At 42.2% G+C, this 27137-nt stretch overlaps 1 protein-coding gene across 1 annotated transcript in view; it reads left to right on the top strand.

Annotated features, from left to right (window-relative positions):
* The window catches only part of MSTO1 (misato mitochondrial distribution and morphology regulator 1), a gene marked incomplete in the record, with an annotated part of 1162028 nt that overhangs the window by 874813 nt on the left and 260078 nt on the right, over positions 1–27137 (top strand). Inside the window, 2 exon segments of the mRNA XM_044080162.1 lie at positions 11075–11227; positions 11753–11884. Coding sequence (XP_043936097.1) covers positions 11075–11227; positions 11753–11884 — 285 coding nt within the window.

Genomic DNA, 27137 nt, shown 5'->3' with positions numbered 1-27137 from the left:
GTTGCAAGATGGAAGCCTATTCTTACACAGAATAACATCCAGGCCCAACTAAAATGTGCAAAACAATACATCAGATCTCCCAAAAGTATGTGGGAAAATGTGTTATGGTCTAATGAGACCAAGGTTGAACTTTTTGGCCACAATTCCAAAAGTTATGTGTGGCGCAAAAACACTTCCTATCACCAAAAGAACACCATCCCCACAGTGAAGCATAATGGTAGCAGTATCATGCTTTGGGGTTGCTTTTCTTCGGCTGGAACTGGGGCTTTAGTCAAGGTGGAGGAAATTATGAACAGTTCCAAATACCAGTCACTTTTGGCCCAAAACCTTCAAGCATCTGCTAGAAAGCTGAATATGAAGAGGAATCTCACCTTTCAACACAACAATGACCCCAAGCATACATCCAAATCAACAAAAGAATGGCTTCCCCAGAAGAAAAATTAAGTTTTGGAATGGCCCAGTCAGAGCCCAGACCTAAATCCAATAGGGAATCTGTGGGGTGACTTGAAGAGGGCTGTGCACAAGAAATGTCCTCGCAATCTGACAGATTTGGAGTGCTTTTGCAAGGAAGAGTGGGCAAATATTGCCAAGTCAAGATACGCTATGATGATAGACTCCTACCCAAGAAGACTGAATGTTGTAATTAAATCAAAAGGTGCTTCAAAAAAGTATTAGTTTAAGGGTGTGCACACTTATGCAACCAGCTTATTGTACGTTTTTTTTGTTTTTTTATATTTTTTCCCTAACAGATTTGTTTGTTTTTCAATTGAATTGTACAGGTTATAGGTCACATTAAAGGCGGGAAAAGTTTTGAAATTACTTATTGTGGTCTCATTTTTTAATATCACAAAAACCTGGCATTTTAACAGGGGTGTGCACACTTTTTATATCCACTGTACCTACTGCATGGATGCATGACAGTTGAGGAAAAAAAATGAAAACTCCACTGTTGGTGAAGGTTGTTTCATCCAAATTTCTCAATCGCAATCCATTAAAATGGGTGTTGATAACTGACACATTCACGGATAGAGAAAGAAGAGGGTCAGAAGGAGCTGCCTACTCTGAGAGAAGACAGAGCACAAGGGTCAGATGTGCTGCCTTCTGTAGTCGTCAGAAATATGCCCAGTATGTTGATAGAACCCATGACAGAGATCTTCAACACATTACTGGCTAGTGCTAAAGTTCCAGAGTACTGGAAGACTGCAGTTATGATACTTTTTTACAATGAATGGGATCAGAAGACACGGGGGAAGTACAGGCCTTTCTGCTTAGCTGCAGTGGTAGGGAAAGTTAGCACAGCAATCATCTGAACAGCTGACAGCATGGGTTCAGGGGCAGAAGAAGCCATAATTCAAACCTGATCCATTTTTATGACTGGGTTTCAGGTTAAGTTTACAGGAGGGTATCAATAGATGTAGTCTACCTGGTCTTCAGCAAGGCCTTTGGCTGTGTCCCACACAGGAGGCTGATGAGAAAACTGAGGGAGTTTTGGTGTAGGATCAAGACTGAACTAGATAGCAGAATGGTTGAATGGTAGGACTCAGGGGGTTGTGGTTACAGGGACAGTACAGGAGTTAGGGAAGTAACTAGTCCTATTTCCTGGGCCCATATTTGTTTCAGACATATCTGAGGGGAAAAAAGAACAGGATTAACCTATTTGCTGATGACATAAAAGTTAGGTACAACAAAGGAAGATGGGTGGAAGAGTTGAAAGAAGGTTTTGGAAAGACTGAACAAGTAAGGAGAAAAGTGTCAGTTGAGGTTCATTTCAAATTAGTGTACTTAGGTCACAACAACACTGATGTAAAGTGTATGTTAGGTGAGAGTAACTGATGGCAAGAGAGCAGGAAAAGGAACTGGGAGTGTTGATCTGGACTGGACCACCAGGAGCAGAGTGAGAGGGTAATGGCATCAGCAACAGAATGCTGGAGTGTATTCTTAGATTAAATCTGGAAACAAGTATACTTTACAGTGCCTTAGTCAGACCACACTTCCAATGCTGCCTCTTTAAGGACATCAGGATTTTGGATGATGTTGAGAGGAAAACTACCAGAAAGATCCATGTAATGGAGGGGGCAGGAATTTGACAAGCCTAGACACTAGAATAGACTGGCGAGGGGGTGTGGAGCGTGATACTCATTCAGCAAAATTCATGTCAGAGAGATATGAATGGATCATTTTGAGCTTGAAAGACAGGGAAAAAACATGCACAGGCAGCAGAGTGTAGGGACTAACTTCTCCTTGGATGTCCAGAAGTATGTGTTTCACAGAGAGAGTTATATACCCATAGAATAAAATGCCAGAATGAGTGCTGGAGAAAGAATCCACAGAACATTCAGGTGAGCATAAGATAAGTAGAAAGGGTAAGGAGGGAAGGCACAGATGGTAGGGAAAGTAGAATGTGGCACTTAAAAGGGCAGGTTATATAGGTGTATTGTTTCTGTGATATGTATGGGTTACATATTCTAACTCGCACAACACTGGCATAAGTTTTTGAATAGGCATTGGACCCTGCATTATTGGGTTTGATTTACACCCAGTTCATGGGGCGAATTGAATGAATGCAAAGGTCACCAACATAATACGTCCACTTTCTCAGTATTTCCTAATCACCATCATGTTTCTGGCACATGCTTCCTATTGCCTGCTTTGTAATGTAACAAAAAAAAATTCTTCTTCTGCTGTTGACTTCTGCTTCACAATGTACAGATGACAACATTTTTGAAAAGAATGGTATGTAATCTCCAGTTGCTGTTGTCCCAAGCAAAGGTATGCTTCTGTCTGAATTTTACTGCATCACTTAAAATGCTGTTTCTGATAATGCTCCGAAGTCCGTATCAAAGGAAAGCAACTTAGCCCGAGGTATACCCATCCGAGTATCTAGTGTTGTTTAAGTATTTTTTAGCATGCATATTAAGAAAATATGTGAAGACTGTTTGCGGAAGTATGTATATTATCTGAGAACAGAACTCAAAACAGCCATGTGATGACAACTTAAAATTGTTATTCATCTGAAGTTACTTGTATATTGAGAGTACAGAGGTACCCAAGTTCCAACCATGTGTGTGTGTGTGTGTGTGTGTGTGTGTGTGTGTGTGGGTGTGAGAAGACTTGTATATTTTAAACATCATTTGGAACAAATCATTGTTTGTTTAAGAAAACCAAATTAAAATTACTTCATAAATGCTCTTTTATACATACTCGATAGTATGAAACTAATAAATTGCAGACATTTTTCCACAAAGACTGTGCATGCACAGATGAGAGCTGCATTTGCAACATACATGGTGAGCTGATTCTTTTTTTTTTTTAAACAAAAAAAAAACAAAACAAAACCTGTATTACATATACATACATATATAATATGCAGATATAACAATAATCCACTGCAAGTAACCATCCGTTTTGATTGGATTTACTCAAGAACTGGTTACCGAGTTTGGTCTCTGTTGGATCACCATTTTGACTAAAAACTTACCAAGTATGGGGTAACTTCCATCATAACTCATATCATTGCTATACATTATTGCTGTAATAAAACATGGGGTGGTACCTGAAAGGGGATGATAGATGCACTTTAAGGTGCCTTATGCCAGCTGAACTTAATTCATTATCCAGCACCCTTGCATTGCTCTTTTTGTATAGGTAGAGTGCAAAATTAGAGAGGATGGTGTTTCTTTCTTTTTTGTTCCACGCCTTTGCTGTTATCCATTTCCTGACCCTGTTCATTTCCACTGAGAGAGGAAAAAGGATATTTCTCTTAACCTAGTACCTTTTTATCACATTTCTCTGGGGTGGCTGTATAATGACCTTAGCAAGCAGGCTAACTGGGGCTTTTGTGTATGGCGGCATCTGCAATGAGTGGATCATTTCGTATGCACTGGTTTTTGAAGTAGTCGTATAGTGGATGCTGTTTTTAAGGTTTTCTTCACTGTGTAAAGTACAAACAGTCTTTATGATGGTTTAACAAACAATTCTGTTACAACTTAAGCATTCCACTTCTATATATCAAATGTGATGAATTAGCCAGTCACAGTCTACTGCAGATCATTTAGTGCATGGCAGATATGTCCTTTCTGCATGACGTATCCTTACAAAGTATATCTTTTCACATGAAATACTTTTGGGAAACAAAGGTAATCAGTGGTGCCTTTATCTGAATAATTCAGAAGCAAAATTTGTTAGAAGATAGAGCGGGATAATTTGGCCCAGCTTGTTTGCCCATTTTTTTTAATTATTTTTTTCGTGGTGTTTGCTCTTTATCCTTTTTAATGGTAAAGTTGCTGTTCACTCTAAATCAACATTTTGCTTCTTCCAGTATCCAACAACAGTTGTTTTTTGTTATCCCATACATTCCTGAATTTCTCCATTTCTTCTTAGGACCCACCACCTCAGGTTTGTTGTGTTGTCAGGTGATATTAAGGGACTACAGATGTTATCAACATTTTTATTAGTTCAACATAATTTCTTATGGTTCTTTGATTCTAATTGTTTCCTTCCTTTCCTCTGTTTTTATTTTGGTCAGTAAGTATACTTTTCTTTTTATATTTATTGAAACACATTGCTGAAATTAGTTAATATCATTCTTAATTTGTAGCTGTTGCGTTAGTAGCATATTCAGACATTTAGAAATGCTGTTATTGATAATTGCAGTTTTTGAAACATCACTTCCATGAATTGTTACCTATTCTTATATGTCACATAAACATGCTGCTGTGCAAGAGATTTGACATAAAGAAAGATATGATGTTATGTAGTCCTGTCTTGACGTAACTCTTGCTGGATGGGTTCGGAGCCGAACCTCAGCTCTGATTCGGCCGATACTAAAGCTCGAGAGCTTTTATTGGCTCGAGGCTATCCCCTATCCCATGGTGCACCATGGCAGTTCCCCAGATCTCGTTTGCAGTGAAAGCTTCGAGGTTGACTTCTTACTGGCTCGTTGGCTAAGTGAAATATTTTGATATTGTTTGACTGTATTTCTTCCTTTTTCTCATTAATAGTTTGCCTTATTATCTAGAGTGATTGTCGTGAGTGTTTGCTTCCCCTGTCCCTTTCTTTAAGGATTGTATGGCCCATTTTATTTAGAGGGCTGTAGTTGCCCATTTAAGTTAAAGGGCCTTTCCTCTCTGTGTGCTAGTTTTTTCTCCTTCTCCTTCTGTAAAAAAAATACGTATATATATCTTCTTATAGTTTTACTATTGTTATTGTATTTGTTTCTTTCCTTCTCAAAGCAAAATTAAATGTCAAAGGATAAAGACAGAGAACTCAAAGAACACTGCCTTTCTGCCTTTAAAAAATGTGATAAATGTTCTCAGAAAATGTCGTTGACTGACAGTCACACCATTTGTGTGTACTGTATTGGAGAGGCTCATTTGCAAGAACCCTGTACCTTCTGTCATGCGTTCAGCACCAGGGTTCTTAATGAACGCAAAAGAAAACTTATCGATAGGGGTCTTATGACAAGTTCCTTCCAAGAACAGCTGGAACAAGATCAGGCGGTTTCTAAGAGTCATAAAAAGAAATCTCCATCGGTCCTGTTTCGGAACCGACAAAAAAAATCAAAAGCGATGGAGCCGAAGAGTTCTGGCTCCTATTCTGCTTCTTCGGTCTCGGTGCCGTCTGTTTCATTGGCTCTAAGAGACAATCATCTCTATCAAGACATTCACCAGTCTTGGAACCAATTTCACCAACTTTAAGATCTCCTATTTTGTAAAGGAGGAGATCTCCATCTATCTCCACCCGTTCCTCCAGGACACTATCTGATGAGGATGTAGAGCGGGTGATGAAGAGGCTGCTCTGTGACCCAGCCCTGGCAATAAATTTAGCTCCTCCAGACCCAAAGGCTTCGGATCCATCCCATCCTCAGTCTACTGTTCCTCCTCCGACTGCTTCACTCTTGGAGTCTAATGTTTTTGGTCATTTAGTGCTGGAACCCTCTGTTCCGAGAACTCTTCCTGCTTCCTCGGAACCGATAACTCTAACTTCATTGGCAGTCTGGAGCCAAGGGGTCTGGGAGCCGACGCTCTCGGGTCAACTCCAGAAGGGATAGCTACCCCGGGTTTTCTTTGGATCCGACCCTCTCTCTCGGTGCTTCAGCTCACGTGAGCTCGGCTCCCATGTCTGCTTCGGAGCCTGCTACTCCGGTTTGGAGTTGACCATCCGTTTCCTCGGAGTGGAGGTCTTCGGAGTGGGGTGGTAAGGCTTTCAAGGCGATAGAGAGAGCTTTGTCAACTACTAGAGCCCTGCCATTGGACTCTATGTCCCTCCAGCAGCAGGTTGCAGCCTCTTCTCCCCCACCTGCCCATAAACATAGAGAACCAGAGCTCCAAGGAGCCCCCATAGGAGGTGCCCCCTCTTCTGAAACCTCCCCAGATTACCCCACTGGAGAGGCCCTTAGGAAGAGAGTCTGCAAGAGGAAGCATATTGACTCACCCGAGTCTGTCACTTCTGACACTGATTTGGATGAGTCAGAAGGGTCCCCAAGATCCCCCTCTGAGGATGTCTGTTTTGTGGACATCTTGGAAATCCTTAGACAGAGGGACGATTGGAAGACCTCTAACCCTAGTGAGGATGAATCAGTGTATCTTGAGGCTTTTGGTTCCCGACCTTCCACCTCCTGGGTGACACCGCCATATGACCAGTGGTTAGGGGTCATATCTAAGAAAGCTTGGACCTCTCCGGACACAGTTGAGCCTATCCTGAGGAGGCCTAATAAATTTATTACTGCTCCAGAAGACAAAAACTTTCTAACCAAGGGAGTACCTGTGGATGCTATGGTGGTAGCAGCAGCCACAAAGGAGGAGTTATCCGAGACGTCCTTAAATACCCATCTTCCTAATAGAGTCTAGGATGATGGCTAGGTATGGAAAGTGTACCTTTTCTTCAGCGGCCTTTACCTTACGATCGCTGAATTACCTGTCCCATTTTACCAGGCTTCAAAGGGACCTCCTAAAGGAGTTGGGAGATACCCTTTAGGGTCCAGTAGCTTCGGGATCCGCTGACAAGGTATTTTCACATCTATCCACCCTTACCTCTATTGCAAACTCCTCCATGAGGCTGATTTCTTATTCAGCTGATGGAGTGAGCAGGGCGGCTGCAGCAGGCATCTCTCTCAGGAGACATTTCTTGAAGCGTCTATGCAATTTTACAGAATCCTTCAAGTCTTCCTTTACCAACATCCCCTTTGATGGTTCATCCCTTTTTGGACCTCAGGTAAAAGAGAGTTTGACCAGGTGTGAGCAGGAAGGGAAAACCTTATCTGCTGTTGGAGTCCGTTTCTCCCTTTCTTCCAGACCCTATCCCGAGGGTTAAACAGGAGGGAAAATGTGGTTCCGTAAATCCCAAAAAGGTTTCCCTCATGCATAGGGTCAATCCTCCCGTAGAGGCAGTGGGGGAGGTTATAATGGAATGCGCAGCGCTCGTGGCAGAGGGGGTCCGCAGCACCAGGGTAATAGAGATGCTTTTTTTGGTTGACCCTTTCATCGCCCTTGAGGGGTTGCCTGACTGTCCGTCTCTGGAGGCAGTTGGGGTCATCTCTCACTGTTCCCAAGCACCTGGCTACAAATTTCTCAAGATCGATGGGTGCAAAGTATAATTTCCAGAGGTTACCTCATTCCCTTTGTTTCCGATCCCCCTACAAATCGGTCTTTACCAGATGTACCACCCAATCAAATAAACCGTGCAACATTAGAGGTTATCTCGTTGCTACAAAAAAGAGTAATCCAAGAAGTCCCCACAGAGCAAATAGGATCCGGAACTTACTATTCGTTTTAGTTCCAAAAAAGACTGGGGACTGGAGATCAGGCCTAGATCTCAGCAAGCTAAACAAGTCTGTAAAAAAATCGATGTTCCGTATGATCACTCTGCAGTCAATTTTTCATTTATCAGAAAAGACAATTGGATGTGCTCCATAGATCTTCAGGACGTGTACTACCATATCAAAATGGACAGGCGCTCCAGAAGACATCTACGCTTTCGGCTGGGAGCCAGTCATTTTCAATTTCAAACACTGCCCTTTGGGCTCACTACAGCCCTCAGAGTGTTCACCAAATGTATGGCGGTAGGCACGGCTCACCTGAGATGTCAGGAATTCCGGGTGTTTCCATACTTAGACGACTGTCTCCTCACTGCTGCCACCAGGCACCAACTAATCCAAGCCAGGGACGAGACTCTATTCTTGTGCGCTAGATTAGGAATGACAGTAAATCTAAAAATATCCACCTTATCTCCATCGCAGTGTATTGGCTTCTTAGGCTCAGACATAGACTCAACCACCATGACAGCAAAACTGACACCAGAAAGGATAGAATCATTGCACAACCAAGTCAGATTCTTGCTGACCAAAGACAAAGTACAGGCCAGGATAGTTCTTCAAGTTCTAGGGACTATGGCGTCCACCATTCTTTTAGTTCCCCTAGCCCGTCTACACATGAGAGTGCTTCAGTGGCTACTATTTGGCCAGTGGTCAATGCAGGATCTACCCTTGTCCCACCAAGTACTCATTACAAACTCCTGCAAGAAGGATCTAACATGGTGGTTACATACAGATCAGCTTTATCTAGGTTGTCCCCTTCTCCCTCAACAAAATGCAGTCTTAACCACGGACACTTCCCAGATATAGTGGGGGGGTATTATCTGGGAATAACGGTCCAAGGTATCTGGCAGGATCACGAGAACCACTTGCACATAAATGTTTTGGAGATGAGAGCAGTGCTATATGCGTTGCAAGCACTTCACAGTTCTCTTCCCACAGGGACAATTGCAATTCAATCAGACAACGTCTGTAGTGTGGTACATAAACAAGCAAGGGGGAACCAAGTGTTACCCACTTTGCTGAGAGGCACAAAGAGTTTGGAAATGGGAGATGGACTCAGCAATGCACATTCCAGGAAAGTCCAGTGTGATAGCAGACAAACTGAGTCTAGCAATTCTGATGCCTCATGAGTGGTCCCTGAAAACAGAACTTGCAGAAGAGATTTTCCACAAATGGGGACACCCTTGCTGCGATCTATTCGCCACATACACGAACACCAAATGCAGCAACTACTTTTCCCTCATTCCCCATCCGGGGATGTCACCCAGGGATGCTGTAGTCCACAATTGGCCTCCGGGACTTCTTTATGCTTTTTTGCCCTTTCCTCTCATACCCAAAGTGATTCAGAAAACAAAACTGTTGAAGAATACCCTGATCCTCATTGCTCCTTACTGGTCTCGCCAAGTCTGGTTCCCCTTCCTGTGGCCTTATCTCTTGGAGGAACTGTGGATTCTGGAACCATCTCCAGACCTCCTGATTCACCAGTTAGGACAGTTCCTTCCTACCATCCAAACCCTGAAATTGACAGCATGGCTGCTCCAGTTCCAAGAATAGCCAGGTGTGTGTCCCTTTCTCCTACTGTTAAACACGTATTAATTTCTTCCCACAAACCTTCCACCAGGAAATTATACTCCATCAATGGAAAAGGTTTTCCATTTGGGCGGCTAAACAAGACATACATCCCTAGTCAGCCCCCATAGCATCTATTCTGTCCTTCCCCACATCTATTTTTCAAGAAGGAGCTGCAGCTGCTACCATTAGAGTTCAGTTGGTTGCCATCTCAAATTATCATTTTGGGAACATGGGAAATTCTATTATGTCCCACTCTTCATGTAAAACCTTTTTGAAAGGAGGAGTCCTTCTCAGACCTCCAATCAGGCAACCTCCAGAGCTCTGGGACTTAAACTTAGTTCTGACCTCATTGATTTATCCACCATTCGAACAGTCTTCTTCATCCGACTTGAAATTGTTGTCTTGGAAGACATTGTCTTGGAAGACATTGTTCTTAGTAGCTATAACATCTGCTGGGAGAGTTTCAGAATTGCAAGCTCTGACCATTTGACCCCCATATATTGTATTCCATAAGGACAGTCTCTCCCTAAGAACTAATCCTTCTTTCCTCCCTAAGGTTATTCAGAACATAATCTAAACACAACTATTGAATTACCAGTATTCTTCCCCAATTACAGTAATAAGTCAGACTACAGACTGCATCAACTAGATGTCCATAGAATTCTCCAATTTTACTTGCACAGGACTAAAGATTTCAGGAAATCAGATCAGTTGTTTGTTTCCTTCTCAGACAAAAACAAAGGCTTGCCCATTTCCAAAGTAACTCTTTCTAAATGGCTTTCAGATTGCATTTCATTTTCTTACAAAAGTGTTGGGAAACAATTGCCTGCTTAGGTAAGTGGCCATTCAACTAGAGCAGTATCAGCCTCATACGCCTTCAAATCCAAAATTCCAATTGATACCATTTGTACAGCAGCTACATGGGAAAGACCTCATACCTTTCCCACTCATTATAAATTAGATTTGGTCTCCCAGAACAGGTCATTCTTTGGGTCCACTGTACTAAAGAGTCTCTTTGCTTGAGCTACCAAGGGTAAAGGTGCTGGGGACACTGTCTCATCCAGCAAGAAGTACGACAAGATAGGACTACATAACATTAAGAAGTTATGTACTTACCATAACGTTCCATGTTTGTAGTCCATCTCACCTACATTCTTGCGTCCCACCCTCCTTCCCCCTTCCTGTTTCCTGGAGGAACTGGTGGACTAACCATTATGCTGTCTGACCTCTTATTATAGTTGTCTGTCCACATGCCATGGATAGTAAAACAAAATGCTTTTGTTATATGTACATAGTTATTGATAGTATAATTACTATTATGTATTCAGTTAATCACTATTATGTATTCAGTTACTTTCTTGCAAACAAGATCTGGGGAATTGCTGTGGTGCACCATGGGATAGGGGATAGCCTTGAGCCAGTAAAAGCTCTCGAGCTTTAGTATCGGCCGAATCGAGCCGAGGTTCGGCTCCGAACCCATCCAGCAAGAATGTAGGCGAGATGGACTGCAAACATGGAACGCTATGGTAAGTACATAACTTCTTATTTTACTGTTTTTGTAAATAACTGAAGGGCAGAAATTGGGACTAACTTGCTTTGTATTCTAGAGCTTTTCAGGGCAGGTTTTTGCTATGCATTTACTATACTATGCACAGTTTGATATTTCAAAACAGTACTTGTTTATTCCAGAGTCTTCCAAAGAATATCTACAGGCTGATTAACACCGTGTTGGGGATTGTCAGCTTGTCCAGTGATAGCTCCCTCTTCTGCCCACTTTCAGTTAATAGGAATATGGGACGTCGGTCCCTCCTTACCACCACATTCCCATATGTGATATATGATGTAAGTGACTGGTTTTCTTCTTATTCAAATTTTTATGTGACAGAAATGCATTTTTGATTTACTGTTGGTACCTAGCTGGGAGTTTATGACTTGCTTAGTTGAAGCTTATTTCATTTCTAGGTAGTTTAAAGTCATGAAATGTTAGCTTTCTGTTCAGAGTTGAAAGGTGCTATGTATATTAGGATTTGATGCTTGGTCCTTTAGAACTTACTCATGTGCACTAGCCAGTTAACCCATTCGACTGTTGGGTAACGTGGTGCATTTAGGTTGCAAGTATTCTGGAGAGTAGTTGTGATGGAGACATGCCACCAGCGTTTTACTGGGGCAACTTCTAACACAGAAACAACAGTGGCAGCAGTTCACAGGACATTCCTTGTCCATCTTTTCTCATTCAGAATACTGTGAATAATGACTGGAGTGTGTGTGATTCACATAACTTGGAAATGTTAAATGTTGTTTGCTTTGGCACTAAAGCTTAATTAAATTCTTTTATTTGAATTTGATGCCCTGCTTCTTCCCTGCCAGGCTTCTCTGAATTACCAGACAAGTGCATTGCTAGCAACAGCTCTGGAAACTATGACTTTACCATATAGACTGCATACCTTTCCTGTCTCCATGTCACAACTTACAGATACTATGTGCTCTTCTGGAAGGAAGGTAAGATCATGTATTACAATCACTAATAAATCTGTTTGAAATAAAAACAGACTGTTTCCTTATTAGAAACAATTTTTGTGAGTATCATGTTACTTTATGGTGCAAATTCAATCCTGCTACATTTTTGCTAATCTTTTATTTGCAAGAATTGCTTCTTTGCACAAATAGCTATATTTACTTGCACAGTATTATATTTTTAAGCAGGAAACATCATTACTGAATTATAACTTATGACATAGGCAGTCATGCATTGTATAGATGAGAACAAATCATATTGAAGTACTTTTAGTTACAAACATTATACATCAGATATAATCTACTATACCAAACATTGCATAGTTCATTTCATTCCTGCCTTCCCTTAAACCTCATTCCTCCTACAAAACATTATTCTGCATGTATTGTTCCCACAATTCCTTTTTTTATGTAATTAGCTCCTGCCCTTTTGTAAAGATCCCATTGCTAGTTCTTTTCTCTCTGTTACTATATTCACTACATCTAGTACAGTTGGTTTAGACCTTGATTTCCATTTTCTAGTGATTGTATTTTTGGCAGCCACCAGAATTAAACTCGGCAAGGCTTTATTATGTCTAGTCAATTCCAGTTCTGTATCACAGCTGAAAAAAAAATAATTTCCTTAGTTGCACCAATATACTCACCTAATATTTCTGACAGAGATGTCATCCAGCTCATTACACTCCCAAAAAATATGTTCCCAATTACCTCTTTCTTCCCCATCACACCTCCAACATTTGCAATCTGTCTGATGTATAAAATACATATGCAAACACTTCCAAGCAAACATCCAAAATCTTCTAGACTTTGTTGCATATTTGGGAGCCATAAATATATCCTCCCATTGTTTCTTTGTGAATTGCTTATCTGATCTCTCTTCCCAATCCATTTCTAGCCTCCTCTGATTGACTCCTATAGTTATCATGCAGTATTTTATATGCCATACTTATTATCCCCTTTTAACAGCAGCTTCTGTTCTAGATTCATCTAAAAACTCTACTAGTGCTGGTCTTTCACTTAGGACCCCCCATTCCTTTGTCTTTGCCTGTACTCTGCTATCAATCCTTGATGGAGAACGCAATCTCTAGCCTGCAGTTCATATGTATTATTGGCCTCTTCCCATTCTGTTACCATTCCCAGTCTAATTTTTGCTCCCAATACTTTGATTCCATTGCCAGTTTTCTCCAGTAAATTCCAGCCCCCTCTTGCCTATTCTGTGCACCCCAATTGCATTCATCCCTATTGTTAGAATCTCCTTTCTCCATTCCCATGCTGGTTTAGAATTTGAATACTTTCTGCTACTTTATGAATATAATATTATTTATGGTTATTGTTATTCTCCTTATGGATCTGCATACAAAATCCCAGTCTCTCCTTGTTTCTTGAGCTTCCCCCTTGTTTCTTCATCATCCTGTTCCACTTTGAATTTTAGCTGTCTACATGTGCTTGTGTATAGGAGCCTTAACTGTGTAGTAGCTCTGAAATACCCCTACAAATCAAGTAATCCAGAAAAACCCTTGTTCTGTTGGAAGGATCAATTTCACACTTGACTCTTACCCTTTTCCTCTCTCAGATAAAGTCCTTCAACATTTAGCTTCGACTTTGGTTGATAAAAATATGCCTAACCTGTGTATCAAACTAAAGGGACTAAAACATTTTCATTTCTTATATCTTGCTATCCATATCCATTTTTCAGTTTTGTATTGCCTTTTGTCTAGCCTCTTCCCACATATCCATAGCTACCATAGCAGAATCCCTTTTTAACCCATACTCTTAAGTGCTTCATTTTATCATGTCCCCATAAATATGAGTTTTGATGAACCAATTTGTGTGTGGGCATGTAGTTTACAGCTATTACTTTTGTTTTATCTTCATTAATTTGGTATCCCGAAAAGACTTGAAATTGTATCAGAATGTTCCACATGAAATGTCCTTTTCTGGTGTTATCAGTTACAAAATAACATCACATGCAAAGAAAGACAACTTTTTCTGATTACCATACCAATTATAGCCTTGAATTTTTGAGTCCCTAATTTTTTTGCCAGTGGTTCTAAATATAGCCCAAATAACAAAGGGGAAAGAGGACAGCCTTGCCTGGTTCTTCTGTTCAAACAGAACTTATCAGAGGGGACCCCCACTTCAGTTTTAACCCCTGATCCCTCATATATCCTCATAATTAATCTTATTATTATGTCAAGGAATAGAGATACTTCTATTGCCCCACTCTTAAAACCTCAGCTTATTCTGTCAAATGCTTTCTCTGCATCAAGACCCACCAATAACAGTGGTATTTTCTTTTATCTTCCCTCTGGATAGTCTTTATTCCATTAATGTTATCAAATGTTTGCCTCCCCTCTACAAATTCACGTCTTTCAATTTTGGCATCACCTTTACCATTCTTTTAGCCATTATAGACATAACCACTTTATAATCATGATTTAGGATTGAAATGGGCCTATACGAAGCTGGATCTGTACCATCATTAGGTATTAACAGCCACCACAGCATTCTTTCAGGATGTTGGTGCTTCTGTTGCTGTTAAAATACTGTTAGACAAAATCTTCCAAATCGTTATCACTTTCTTCCCTCCAAACTTCCACAGGAATACCATCTGTTCCTGGAGACTCTCCAGTAGATTGGTTATACATCATTATTTTTCGAACATTTCCTCATATCCTGTTAGTAATTGAGCCTCATCTACTTCTTATCTTGGCATATGTAATTTTTCCATAAATGTTTCTATTTGTACTTTTTTTTGATTTTCTCATATGTTTTATACAGATTTTCATAAAGTTTATGAAATATTTTTAATACCTCTACATGATCTCTGGTTAATTTCCTTGTTATAGGCTCCCTAAGTTCATCAGACATCCTTTCTCCTGTCAGTTGCCTGAGCCGTTGTGCTAACAGCTTTTGTGCTCTGAAGTTATTATCAAAAAACAGTTGCTTAACAGTAATCTTTCTAAACTCATGCATATTATCCAGGTAGTCCCTTAATTTCTCTTTAGCACTCTGCGATTGCTCCTCTTCTTTTTCTGTGAGATTCCCTTTATTCTGCAACAATATAACCTTTGTCAGTTCTTCTAAATATTTTTTTTTACGTAACCATATAGTTTTTTTCTACCCTATTTTTAAACTCCGCTTTCATTTTATTCCACTTCCTAGGTATATGTTTTGAAGAAATTTCTTTCTGGTATAGTAATCCACAAATAATTTCCACTACCTATTCCTTAAATTCCTCTCTGTTCAGCAGGTAGGTGAGGAAGGGGTCTATATCACTTCATTAAAGTTTACTTACCTTGAACCAAATCATCGAATCTTCACATCAGTGAATGTTCTTCTCACGGTAAGAAATCACTTGGCCACCATACCTACCTACACAAATTTTTGTATGTTGGTCAAGAGACTTCCTTCCCTGGGAAAAACATTCGCTGATGCGAACATTTGATGAAGGGCTGTTCGATGATGGTTCGATGAATAGCCATTTGAGGTAAGTAAACTTCGATGAATTGCTATAGACCTGTGAGGAAGAGCCAGTGTCTCATTTTTTATTTCATTACCCTGTATTTTTATTTTTTTATTAGCCCTTGATCTGAAATAGTTATTGGAGAAGTAGAAAAACATTCAGTTTAATGCACATGTTCATGGGAAATATAATTTCTGTTTAGCCTAGCCCCGTGTTTTACCTTGGGGCTCCTACTACTGATTACCATCTTCCATACCAAATATTTTCATAAATTTCTTCAGAAATCTACCCTCTTGTTACATTTACGTTTCTATGCCCCCTCAAATACATCCTCACTGTTTCAAATCAAATTCCAGTCCCCACCAATATTCCTTGCTGAAAGTCGATTATTTCTCCCAAAATTTTCTTAAGCTCTATTGTAGCAGTTTTAGGTGGAATGTAAATACATGCCAGTGTAATCCTCCTCTCTTGCTCTTAGCCGCTTACTACTACATATCTTCCATTCGTATCTTTTTTCCTCTTCTGTCACTATTGGAGCTCCTCAAGCCATTAATACAGATACTCCCCATTTCCTTTCTCCTGGATATTCCATTGAATAGCCATCCTGAAATCCTTTCTTTATCAAATTCACATGCTGAGTTCTTTCCAAATGTGCCTCCTGTAGCATAGCTATTTGCACTCTGCATTTCTTAATATAGTTCACTACTGTTTCTTTATTGTGTATATCTGTGAGGCCATTCACATTCAGAGAAGATATGGAAAGTGTTACCATTATGTTAAGAAGTTATTTCCACGTGTTATGTGTAACTGCTTTTTAATGTCTAGTTTCAGCTTTTGTGTTACATGCATACATCTAGTGTTTGTCAGTTTGGTCTTTCATATAGGTGTTTCATATCTTTGTGTGATTTCTAAAAGACTTTTTGTTTTAATGAAAACTGTTAAAATAGATAAACACCTCCATAACCTATTAACATAATACAAATACTCAAAACTATGTACCTTTTCAAATAATGAAGTTAACCTCCTTATAGGAACAACTGTCCCAGACTTGACAGCCACACTCCCATGCTTTAATTAACTTGTAATGAAAGATGTCCTTCAAGGATGCATCTGCAGTCCTTACAAATGGGTTGTCCTGTCGTCAGGCAGCCCTTCGGTCGGCCGGATTCCAAAGTCTGGGTCTGGCCTCGGCTGGTGTCGCACTTCACCCGACGTCATAGCTGCAGTTATTCGGGTATAAAGGCATCAGCCGACGCCATTTTCCCCAGTCTTTCTTGCCGCGTGGCGCCCGAAGCAGAAGCTGTTCGCAAGTGCCGGTCGGTCAGAACCAGAGATTACTACTATCGAATACTTCTACCGAAGACTTCTAAAAAGCTAAGTACCCCGTTGGGGACTCTTTCTTGCCTCAGCCGATGTCAGAAAAAGTGAATAACTGTTTAACTTGTGGGAAACAAATACCTCATAAAGATTTCCACTCTTACTGCTTACCTTGCTTAGGCCCAGACCACAACGTAGTAGCTTGTCTAGCCTGTGCTTCTTTTAACCGACGGACGCTTAGACGTCGGTCGGAATTTGCTGAGGAGTTTTTCGGCTCCGATTTTGCTTACATTATGCCGTCGGATCCTCCGACTATGCAAATATCTAAAAAGCGCAAGGAAAAGGACCGACACTCGCGGTCTGCGGTTTCGGCCAAAACCGCGGTTAAGCCTACCGTGAGTGTCTCGGTTTCGGCTGAAACCGAGCAAGCGGTTCTTCCTTTAGCCGAAAACTTACCTCCTACTGAGGCCTCTTCCAACCTGGCGGAATCGGCTTCTGATATACCTCCTGCTCTTGCAGTTTCTCAGGAATTGTCTGACACTATCCTCCTGGATATTTCTACCCCTGCACGTGGAGCTGCTAGGCCACCTGCATCCATGTCCATTAAGGCCTTTGCCAGGGCTAAAGCAGCTAAATCTACTAAATCTGTGCCTGTTAAGACCCCCTCTCACAGGCCTAGCTCTAGTTCTCAAATGCTTAGTCTAGCAGAGGATCTCATTTCTTTAATCCGGGGATCCCAACCTCACCCTGACAGGGCCTCTCACCCTCCTCCAGAGAAGAGGCCTAGAGCAGAGCCCCCTGAGCCAGTTTCGACAGATGATTCCTCTGATGATTCAGATATTACTAACCCTCCAGAGGCTCCTTTCTCCCCTTATGAAGACTCTGATGCTGAAGAGTCCATTCCTTCTGCCTCTCCGCCTGAGGAATTTTCCTTTGGGGAAACCTTGCATGCTATGAGGGAACAATTTCAGTGGCAGGGCCAGGATTTTTCTGACTCTAGAAAAAGGCTTAGAACCTTTCTGCATTTACCACAACATAGACCTTTAGCCATACCTCCAGTTCTCTCTGTTGTAGATGATGCTTTTAATGATGCTTGTACTGCTCCTGATTCACTACCTCCGGCCCCTGCTAAGCCCGATAGGTACTACAGGATCCCGGACACGCATTACCATTTGTATAAGGCTCCTTTTGCAGACCCAGAGACTATCTCCCAGGGTCCTAAAGCTGTAACAGCTACCTCTGCTAAAAACCCCCTCCCCTCTGAAAGGGAATCCAGGTCCTTAGAGAGATGGGGTAAAAAAGTTTACACTTCTGCTACTCTTTCAGCTAGGGCCTTGAACTGTCAATTCCACATGATCCAGTATCAAGAATTTATGCTAGATCAGTTAACTAAAAAACTGTCCTCAGATGAACCTTTAGACAAAAAAATATGTTCAGGAAATGGTACATAATATTCAGCAAGTCAGTAACCATTCCTTAAAATGCGGCTATGATGCACTGGAGGCTTCCTTTAGATCAGCCATGACTGGCACAGTTATCAGAAGGCATGCATGGTTAAAAGAGCAGGCCTTACCAGACCACGTTAAATCAAAACTACTAGATGCTCCCATGGACAAGATCAATTTGTTTGGCTCTCCTGCACAACAGGTGCTGAAGAAGATGGAAGAAAAGGCAAAATCTGTACAAACAGTGAAAGATTTCTTACAGGTCCAACCTCCAAGGTTTAGCAGGAATTGGCCCTCCAAGAATTGGTCCTTTCCAGACTCCTCCAGAGCTCAGAGAGGCAGGAATAGGCGTTCAAGAGGCAGAAGTCAATCCAGGGGTGCCTACAGGGGACGCCAGTGGCAGGGTTACAACCAGCGAGGTGCAGCCACAGACACAGCCACCACCACTACTACAGGACAATCACAGTGACTTGGCTCTAGCACCGCCTACCAGGGAACAACTAGAAGCACCCTTGGGCGGGAAGCTAGCTTTATTTTCAGTAAACTGGCATTACATCACAAGAGACAAGTGGATTTTGCAGACAATAGACCAAGGTTACAGGTTTCACTTCCATACTCTACCAGGGAAGAGAGGAATGCCAAACCTACCTCCAAATCAAAAGGCAGAAGCTCTAAAACAAATAACTCAATTATTAAGAATGAGAGCTGTGGAAAAGGTACCATCTACAGAGCAAGGACAAGGATTTTACTCCAGACTCTTCCTGGTACCAAGAAAAGAAAGCAAATGGAGACCTATACTCGACCTGTCCACTTTAAACACATTCCTCATTGTTCCAAAATTCAAAATGCTGACCCTACAGCAGCTTCTTCCCATGCTGGGCAAGGAGTCTTGGCTGGTAACTCTAGATCTCAAGGAGGCATACCTGCACGTCCCCATACGACCAAATTGCAGAAGGTACCTCAGATTTCTTGCAGGATCAGAGCATTATCAATTCTCAGCATTGCCCTTTGGCTTATCTACTGCGCCCAGAGTGTTCACGAAATGCCTGGCATCAGTAATTGCTCATTGCAGGCTTCAGGGAATCCAAATCTACCCTTACCTGGACGACTGCCTGATACAAGCGGACAACAAAAACAAGTTAGCAGAAGACTTGAAAAGAGTCATTTACCTACTACAAGCCCAGGGATACACAGTCAATATAAAAAAGTCAAGGCTGATACCATCCCAAAGGATAACCTTTTTGGGTGCAGAGCTGGACACATCCAAACAAATGGCATTCCTAACAGTAGAAAAACAGGAACAACTCCCTCTCTACTTCTTGGCATTAGCAAAGCAGAACCACCTAACTGCAAGAAAAGTCCTGCAAGCCTTGGGTTTCATGGCATCCTGCATAATATTGGTTCCACTTGCCAGACTGCATATGAGAAAGTTACAGTGGTACCTAAGGAATTTATGGTCTCAGCACAGGCACAGCCTAGAAACCCAAATTCCTATAATTCCATGCCTGAAACAAGAATTCCTATGGTGGGCTCAGGCCTGTCAATCAAACAAAGAATTGCCCTTCCACAACACTCAGCCAAGCCAAACCATCACAACGGACGCCTCAGACCTCGGTTGGGGGGCCCACATGCTGGAAAAGTGCATACAAGGTTCATGGACTCCGGACCAACTGCTCCTGCACATAAATCAAAAGGAAATGCTAGCAGTAAAACTGGCAATTCAGACATTCAGACCATTTCTTCAACAAGGTCAACTGTTGATAAGGACGGACAACACCACAGTTATGTGGTACATCAACAAACAGGGAGGCACACATTCGTACCCTCTATGCCGGATGGCAATGGACCTCTGGAATGTGGCCCTGAGTTACAACATTCAGTTACAAGCAATTTTTGTACCAGGAAAAGAAAACATTCCAGCGGACATACTAAGCAGAACAACCACGGATGCCCACGAATGGATGCTCCATCCGGACATCTTCAAAACCATTACAAGAAAATGGGGACTCCCACAGATAGACTTATTTGCATCCCCACGCAATCACCAACTAAAGAAATTCTGCACAAGGACGTACCACCCACTTGCTTGGAAGGTGGACTCTATCTTTCAGTTGGAAAAACCTGACAGCATATGCATTCCCACCACTTCCTTTGATGCACAAGGTGCTATTAAAAATCAAAGAGGACCATCCAAGGATCATTCTTATAGCTCCAGACTGGCCAAGACAACATTGGTACCCATTACTGAGGAGCATGTCTCGGGAACAAATATGGCCCCTACCCCTTGTTCCCTTGCTGTTAACACAGAACAACTTCAACACCCTGCATCCAAACCTGAAAACACTGCAGCTGACTGCCTGGAACATTGCATAAGAACAAAAAACCTAAATTTATCACAAAGGGTTAAAGACATTATCTTGGAGTCTCGCAGACCCTCAACAAGAAAAAAAAATTATTCAGCAAAATGGAAAAGATATTACATTTGGAGTACTGCAAAAGGAGAAAATGTGTCACTGGTAAACATAGCCAACATCCTGGAATACTTGGCAGAGCTCTTCCACAAAGGCCTGTCCTATTCTTCCATTAAGATCCATGCATCAGCTATTTCAGCAGAATATGACTTGGATCCTCCACTTTTCTCACATCCTCTGCTCAGGCAGTTTCTGAGAGGAATTAAAAACGTAAAACCACCTAGGAAGCCACCATTGCCAGCATGGGACTTGAACTTTGTACTAGAGAAATTGACACTTCCTCCTTTCGAACCAGCAGCCACAGCAGAATTACAATACTTATCATGGAAAACTGCTTTCCTGCTGGCAATCACTTCAGCAAGAAGGGTATCTGAACTACAGGCATTAATGGCAGTACAGCCCTTCCTGATCTTCCATCAAGATAGAGTGTCCATGAGAACAAATCCTACTTTTATGCCTAAGGTGGTTTCCAGAGTATCTTTGAATCAGGCTATCCACCTACCTACATTCTTCCCCAACCCACAAAACAGGGGAGAAAGACTGTTACATACCTTGGATGTGCATAGGCAATTACGCTACTACCTGGACAGGACCAAGGGTAATAGAAAAACTGACCAGCTACTGGTAGCATATGCAACAGGAATGGAAGGAAAAGCAATTTCAAAACAGACAATCTCTAAGTGGATAGGAAATTGCATTAGATTTTGTTACTCCTACCATGGGAAGAAAACTCCAGAAAACATCAGGCCTCACTCTACAAGGGCTACAGCCACTACCACAGCTTTGCTACGAGGAGTGGCTACCAAAGACATTTTAGAGGCTGCTACTTGGAGCTCCGTGCATACATTTGCCAAGCATTATAATTTACCTCTATACTCTAGATCCCGAGCAGGTTTTGCCACTGCTGTTTTGCAAGGGATCTTAACTACACCATAATTACCTTTCTCCTCCTCCCCCAGTTTGGCTATGGTATTCTACCCATTTGTAAGGACTGCAGATGCATCCTTGAAGGACATAGTACAGTTTTGTACCTACCATAAATGTAGATGTCCGATAGGAATGCATCTGCAGTCAGGATTACCCACCCTCCTTCCCCTCTGTGGTACTCCTAGGGTATTGCCCATCTTGTAGCTAGCTGGGGGAATCTATTATGGTGTATTTGTTTGTATATATGTACATACATGTTTATTTTTTGTTTGCTCTCTACTATTTGGAAACATTTGCATTTATCCAAATTTAGCCTTCCTAGAGGGCACCTGGCATCTGGGGCAAGAAACACTGAGGAAAATGGCGTTGGCTGATGCCTTTATACCCGAATAACTGCAGTTATGACGTCGGGTGAAGTGCAACACCAGCCGAGGCCAGACCCAGACTTTGGAATCCGGCCGATCGAAGGGCTGCCTGACGACAGGACAACCCATTTGTAAGGACTGCAGATGCATTCCTATCGGACATCTACATTTATGGTAGGTACAAAACTGTACTTTATCTATGCTAAGACTCATGGTACAGCCTGTGCTTCTACTTATACTAAGTGCTGTCTGTTTTTTCTTATTTTTATTCCTCTCCCAGATGTAGAAAACAACTTGAATGCTTTCAGAAAACATTAGCCATTAAAAGTGATGTCCTTCCATTTCACTGTTGCAGTATCCATAACATTAGGGATTCCCTGCCTAAGGCAGCCCAACATCTGGCCAGTATACAAAAGCCGTAGGTTATTTTAAGGCATGCTGTATGTCACACGTATGCTTCTCATCTAGTATAGGGCATAAAGGTGATGTCTGGACGTACCATTCTCAGAACTTCTGTACCGCTAGTCCGAACTCCATGTCTTGATTGTCAGTCTGAATGCCTACGTTCTGTTGCTGGTTTCACCAAGCCATTGCAGATGAGTGCCCACTGGGGTTCTTTTTTTTTTTTTTTACTTGTCTTTTCTTTTTGTTGCTTGTGGGGTTTCATGTCATCCAAGAAGGCCAGTGTAGGAGACAGCTTCCTCATAAAGACCGCCACAAACAGTATCTGTTTTGCCCTGGCACCTCGCACAACCATACATCCTGTTCCATCTGTCAGGCTTTTGTACCTAAAACTTTGCATAGTAGACTTTCTTCTTTGGTGCCATATCTAGAGAATCAGCCTCTTAAACTTCTCATGAAGGGTACAATGGAGGGAATTTCCCACCCTGAAGGACAGCCATCTGGGAAGAAGAAGGCCAAGAAGCATAGGCCCGAATCTTCGACTGTTCAGCCTCCTGCAGACATCTCTCCCGAGGTGAATGAATGCCTGGAGGTTTGCCTGGCTTTGTTGTTGGATTCCTCTGCTGCAACCAGATTGGAGGCCATTGGGGATCCTGCTTTAAGCACATCCGAGAAGGCTTTGCAGATGTCCATTTCAGACATTCAGGGGGAACCATGGTTGATCATTTCTGAGGAACCTAGGGGTGTTTCTCAGATTTTAGTCAGATAAGAAGTCCCTACTGCCATTATTGAGTGCAGTCCTGGGTCAGACCCTTCCAAGTTTTATAAGGCAGATGTCCTGTTGAAGAAAAACCAAAAAAATAAACATATTTCTTCTGCCTCTAAGGATCCACAGAGTGAGTGGCAGGCCTTCACTCAGAGTTTGATGGCATTGAAACCTCCTCAGGATGTTTCTGTTCTAGCTCTGCCTTAGTCTTCTACTCCCCTTAAAAGACCCAGAGAACAGGATTCCTCTGAGGAGGAGTTGGATTTGGATGGGGAATCCCTTGCTTACTCTTTTCAGATGTCTTCTCCTTTGGATTGTAAGTTAGAGGAAGAGGAATCTACCAGTCTTGTACTCACTTTGAAGAGATTTCTTTTGGATACACAATCTCCAGGATGATGGAGTTCTTTAAATGGGATTGTGCTCCGGTCTCTTAGATTCATAAGAGGCACTATGAGTTGCTGCAGATGGACTCTCCTAAACCCACTCCTATTCTTTCTGTTTTTGGCTGCTTTGTTGGATACATTTTTCAATGCCTCTAAAGCTGCAGATTCTCAGCCCCCTGCTCCCAAGAAATCTGATAGGTTTTATAGGTTGCCTGAAGACTGTTAATTTTTATACAAGTGTCGTGCTGCCGACTCCTCACTGGTGTCTGTAGCCTGTGACAAGCCCTCTCAGTTGCTTCCTTTGCCTAAATTACTGCCCTCTGATAAAGATAGCAGAACCATGGAAAGGCTAGGTAGGAAGGTCTATACGTCGGCTACCTTGGCTTTTAGGGCTGTAAATTATCAGACCCATATGTCCAGGTATGTGTTGGCTCTCCTATCTGATTCTTTTCAGGTTGTGTCTGATCTTCCGATCTCTGAGGGTAAAACATCTGCTGTTTCCCTGTTGGGGACCTCCTCCCAGGTGGCTTGTCATTCCATCAAGTGGACAAATGGGTTTTAAATGTAGTGTCCCAAGGATACAGATTTCACTTCCACACATTACCAACTCCAAGCGGGTGGCCGGATCTACCTCTAAATCAGTAGGCAGAGGCTCAAAAGCAAGTACTCTCTCTTAAGCATAGGGGCTATTCAATTGGTACCAGAAGAGGAAAAGGGACAAGGTTTCTACTCAAGACTTTTCCTGGTACCCAGAAAAGACAATTTGTGGTATCCTATCCTGGACCTGTCTACTGTAAACACCTTTTTGGTGATTCCAAATTTCAGGATGCTGACTTTTCACCAGTTGCTTCCTATGCTAGGCAAAGATGCCTGGTTGGCAACACTAGATTTAAAGGAAGCATACCTGTACATCCCAATCAGGGAATCTTGCAGAAGATACCTACACTTCAAAGCAGGCTACACACACTATCAGTTCTCTGCACTGCCCTTTGACTTATCTACTGCGCCTAGCTCCAGTCATTGCATTTTGCAGGCAAAGAAATATTCAAATATACCTATACCTGGACGATTGTTTAATTCAGGCAGAAAGCCAGGACATACTTTTGAGTCATGTGATCTTTGTACCTTACAAAGCTTATGTTCCTTACAAAATAACTACTCTGTATGTGTAAAACAATGACACTTTCTCAGCATATTCACTTCACATTATCTCTCACTAGATTGTATTGTTTGAATGCTTCCTGAACTTTGAGCTCAAATGTTGTATCTTTTACTTTTGTATAATTATTATTAGCAATCTTTTGTATGTACCTAGTTTGTCTGTTTTGGAGCTTTTCTCCCCAGGACTCCATTGAAAACGGGTTCTTTTTGGCCCAGCGGACTATCCTGGTAAACCAACTGCAAATAAATAAATAAATAAATAAATGTGGCTTTTGTACAAAGGGTGCTAACTTGTCTAGGGTATACCATAAATGAAAAGAAATCACACTTGGTACCCTGTCAACAAATTCTATTCCTGGGAGCAAGCTTGAATACAACTTCCCGGATGGCTTTCCTCACGCCAGAGAAACAAATTCATTTGACAACCTACTTCAAACAACTGGCCACAAAAATCCCTGCTATCTGCAAGGCAAATACTACAAGCCTTGGGGTTCATGGACTCCTGCATTCTTCTAATTCATATGAGGAAACTACAATGGTATTGAAAAAGCCTATGGTGTCAACATTCTCAAGATCTGGAAGCAATGATTCCTATCATACCTTGCCTACGCCTAGAGTTCCTTTGGTGGGCAGAGGCCTGCCACCAAAATCACACTACCCCCTGCTGCCCAAACCCTAACAACAGATGCATCAGACTATGCATGGGGGGGGGGGGGGCACACCTGGTAGGGAAGTGCATTCAGGGCAAATGGAACCCAAGTGAAATGCACCTGCATATCAATCAAAAAGAAATGTTAGCTATACAGAATGCTCTGACAGCCTTCAAGGACCACATTCTACCAGGACAATTATTGGTAAAGAAGGACAACACCACTGTGGTACATAAACAAGCAGGGGGGGGGTAGACATTCTTACCCCCCTCTGCAGACTAGTCATGGCATTGTGGAACACAGCCTTGAGCTACCAAGTGCATCTACAAGCTCAATTCCTGCCAGGAAAACTAAATAACTGGCAGACGGACTAAGCAGAAACCTTGTGGACCCACACGAGTGGAAACTGGAACCAAGGATTTTCAACATCTTGACAAGCAAATGGGGGAGCCCAGATATAGACCTGTTTGCCTCCCCCCAGAACTATCAATTGGAAAAATTTTGCACAAGGACTCCCCACAGACAAGCTTGGAAAGTGGATGCTCTGTTCTTCAGCTGGAAAAACCTATCAGTTTACACCTTTCCTCCTCTGCCTCTGCTCTCCAAAATACTACTAAAGATCAAACAAGACAAACCAAGGACGATTTTGATTGCTCCAGACTGGCCACGCCAACACTGGCACCCCGTCTTGCACAGTGTGTCACTGTTGGCCCCATGGCACCTGCTTCAGACTCCTACCCTGCTAACTCAGCAGGAGAACCAGATTCTGCACCCGCAGCTTCAAACACTTAACCTAGCAGCCTGGCTAATTACCTAATCCCTCCTTTACCATCCCTCAGTAAACCAGTGATGGATATCATTTTAGAGGCAAGGAGACCTAGTACTAGAAAATCTTATGCTGAAAAATGGAAAAGATTCTGTGCCTGGAACCAGTCTCTAGGGATGAGCACAGCAGTGCCCAATTTACCTCAGATTTTACAATACTTAACTGAGATGCTTCACAAGGGCCTGTCTTTTTCCTCGATAAAAATTCACGACTCAGCCATTTTAGCTCATTATAACACAGATCCTCCCCTCTTCTCTCATCCACTACTCAAGCAGATCCTCAGAGGGACCAAAAATTTAAGGCCATCCAGGAGAGCTCCAACTCCAGCCTGGGAACTTAACTTTGTATTGGAGAAGCTCACCCTTCCTCCTTTTGAGCCAGCTGCTACTGTAGATTTAAAATTCCTTTCTTGGAAAACAGCTTTCCTTTTAGCAATCACTTCAGCAAGAAGGGTATCTGAATTACAGGCCCTTATAGCAGTGGAGCCTTTCATCATCTTTCATGCGGACAGGGTGTCCCTCAGGACCAATCCCTCTTTCATGCCAAAGGTGGTATCCAGTGTGGCCCTTAATCAGTCCATTCATTTGTCGACCTTCTTTCCTATCCACAGAACAAAGGGGAATGGATACTGCACTCCTTAGATGTGCACAGGCAGCTTAGATTCTACTTGGACAGTACTAAACCTCAAAGGAAATCTGAACAACTGCTGCCGGCATTTGCTTGCAGGGACAGAGGGGAAGGCTATTTCAAAGCAGACGATTTCCAAATGGATAGGCCATTGCATTCATTTCTATTATAAGCACCATGGAAAACCTATCCCACAGGGGATCAGACCCCACTCAACCAGGGCTGCATCTACCTCTACAGCCTTTCTCAGAGGCTTACCTACCAGGGACATCTAGGAAGCTGCTACCTGGAGTTCTCTACATCCTTTCACCAAGCATTACCATTTGCCAATTTTCTCTAAATCCAGAGCTGGCTTTGCCACTGCAGTCTTGCAGGGCCTTATAGCTGGTCCTAATGCTGTCTATATTCCTCCTCCCATCCTTAGCTTTGGGA

Source organism: Protopterus annectens, chromosome 8.part0 (genome assembly GCF_019279795.1).
Source record: "Protopterus annectens isolate FY-2018-M chromosome 8.part0, PAN1.0, whole genome shotgun sequence".
In the NCBI taxonomy this organism is placed as follows: domain Eukaryota; kingdom Metazoa; phylum Chordata; order Ceratodontiformes; family Protopteridae; genus Protopterus; species Protopterus annectens.
Note: the sequence above shows the minus strand (reverse complement) of the source record. Positions and strands in the feature narration are given on the sequence as shown.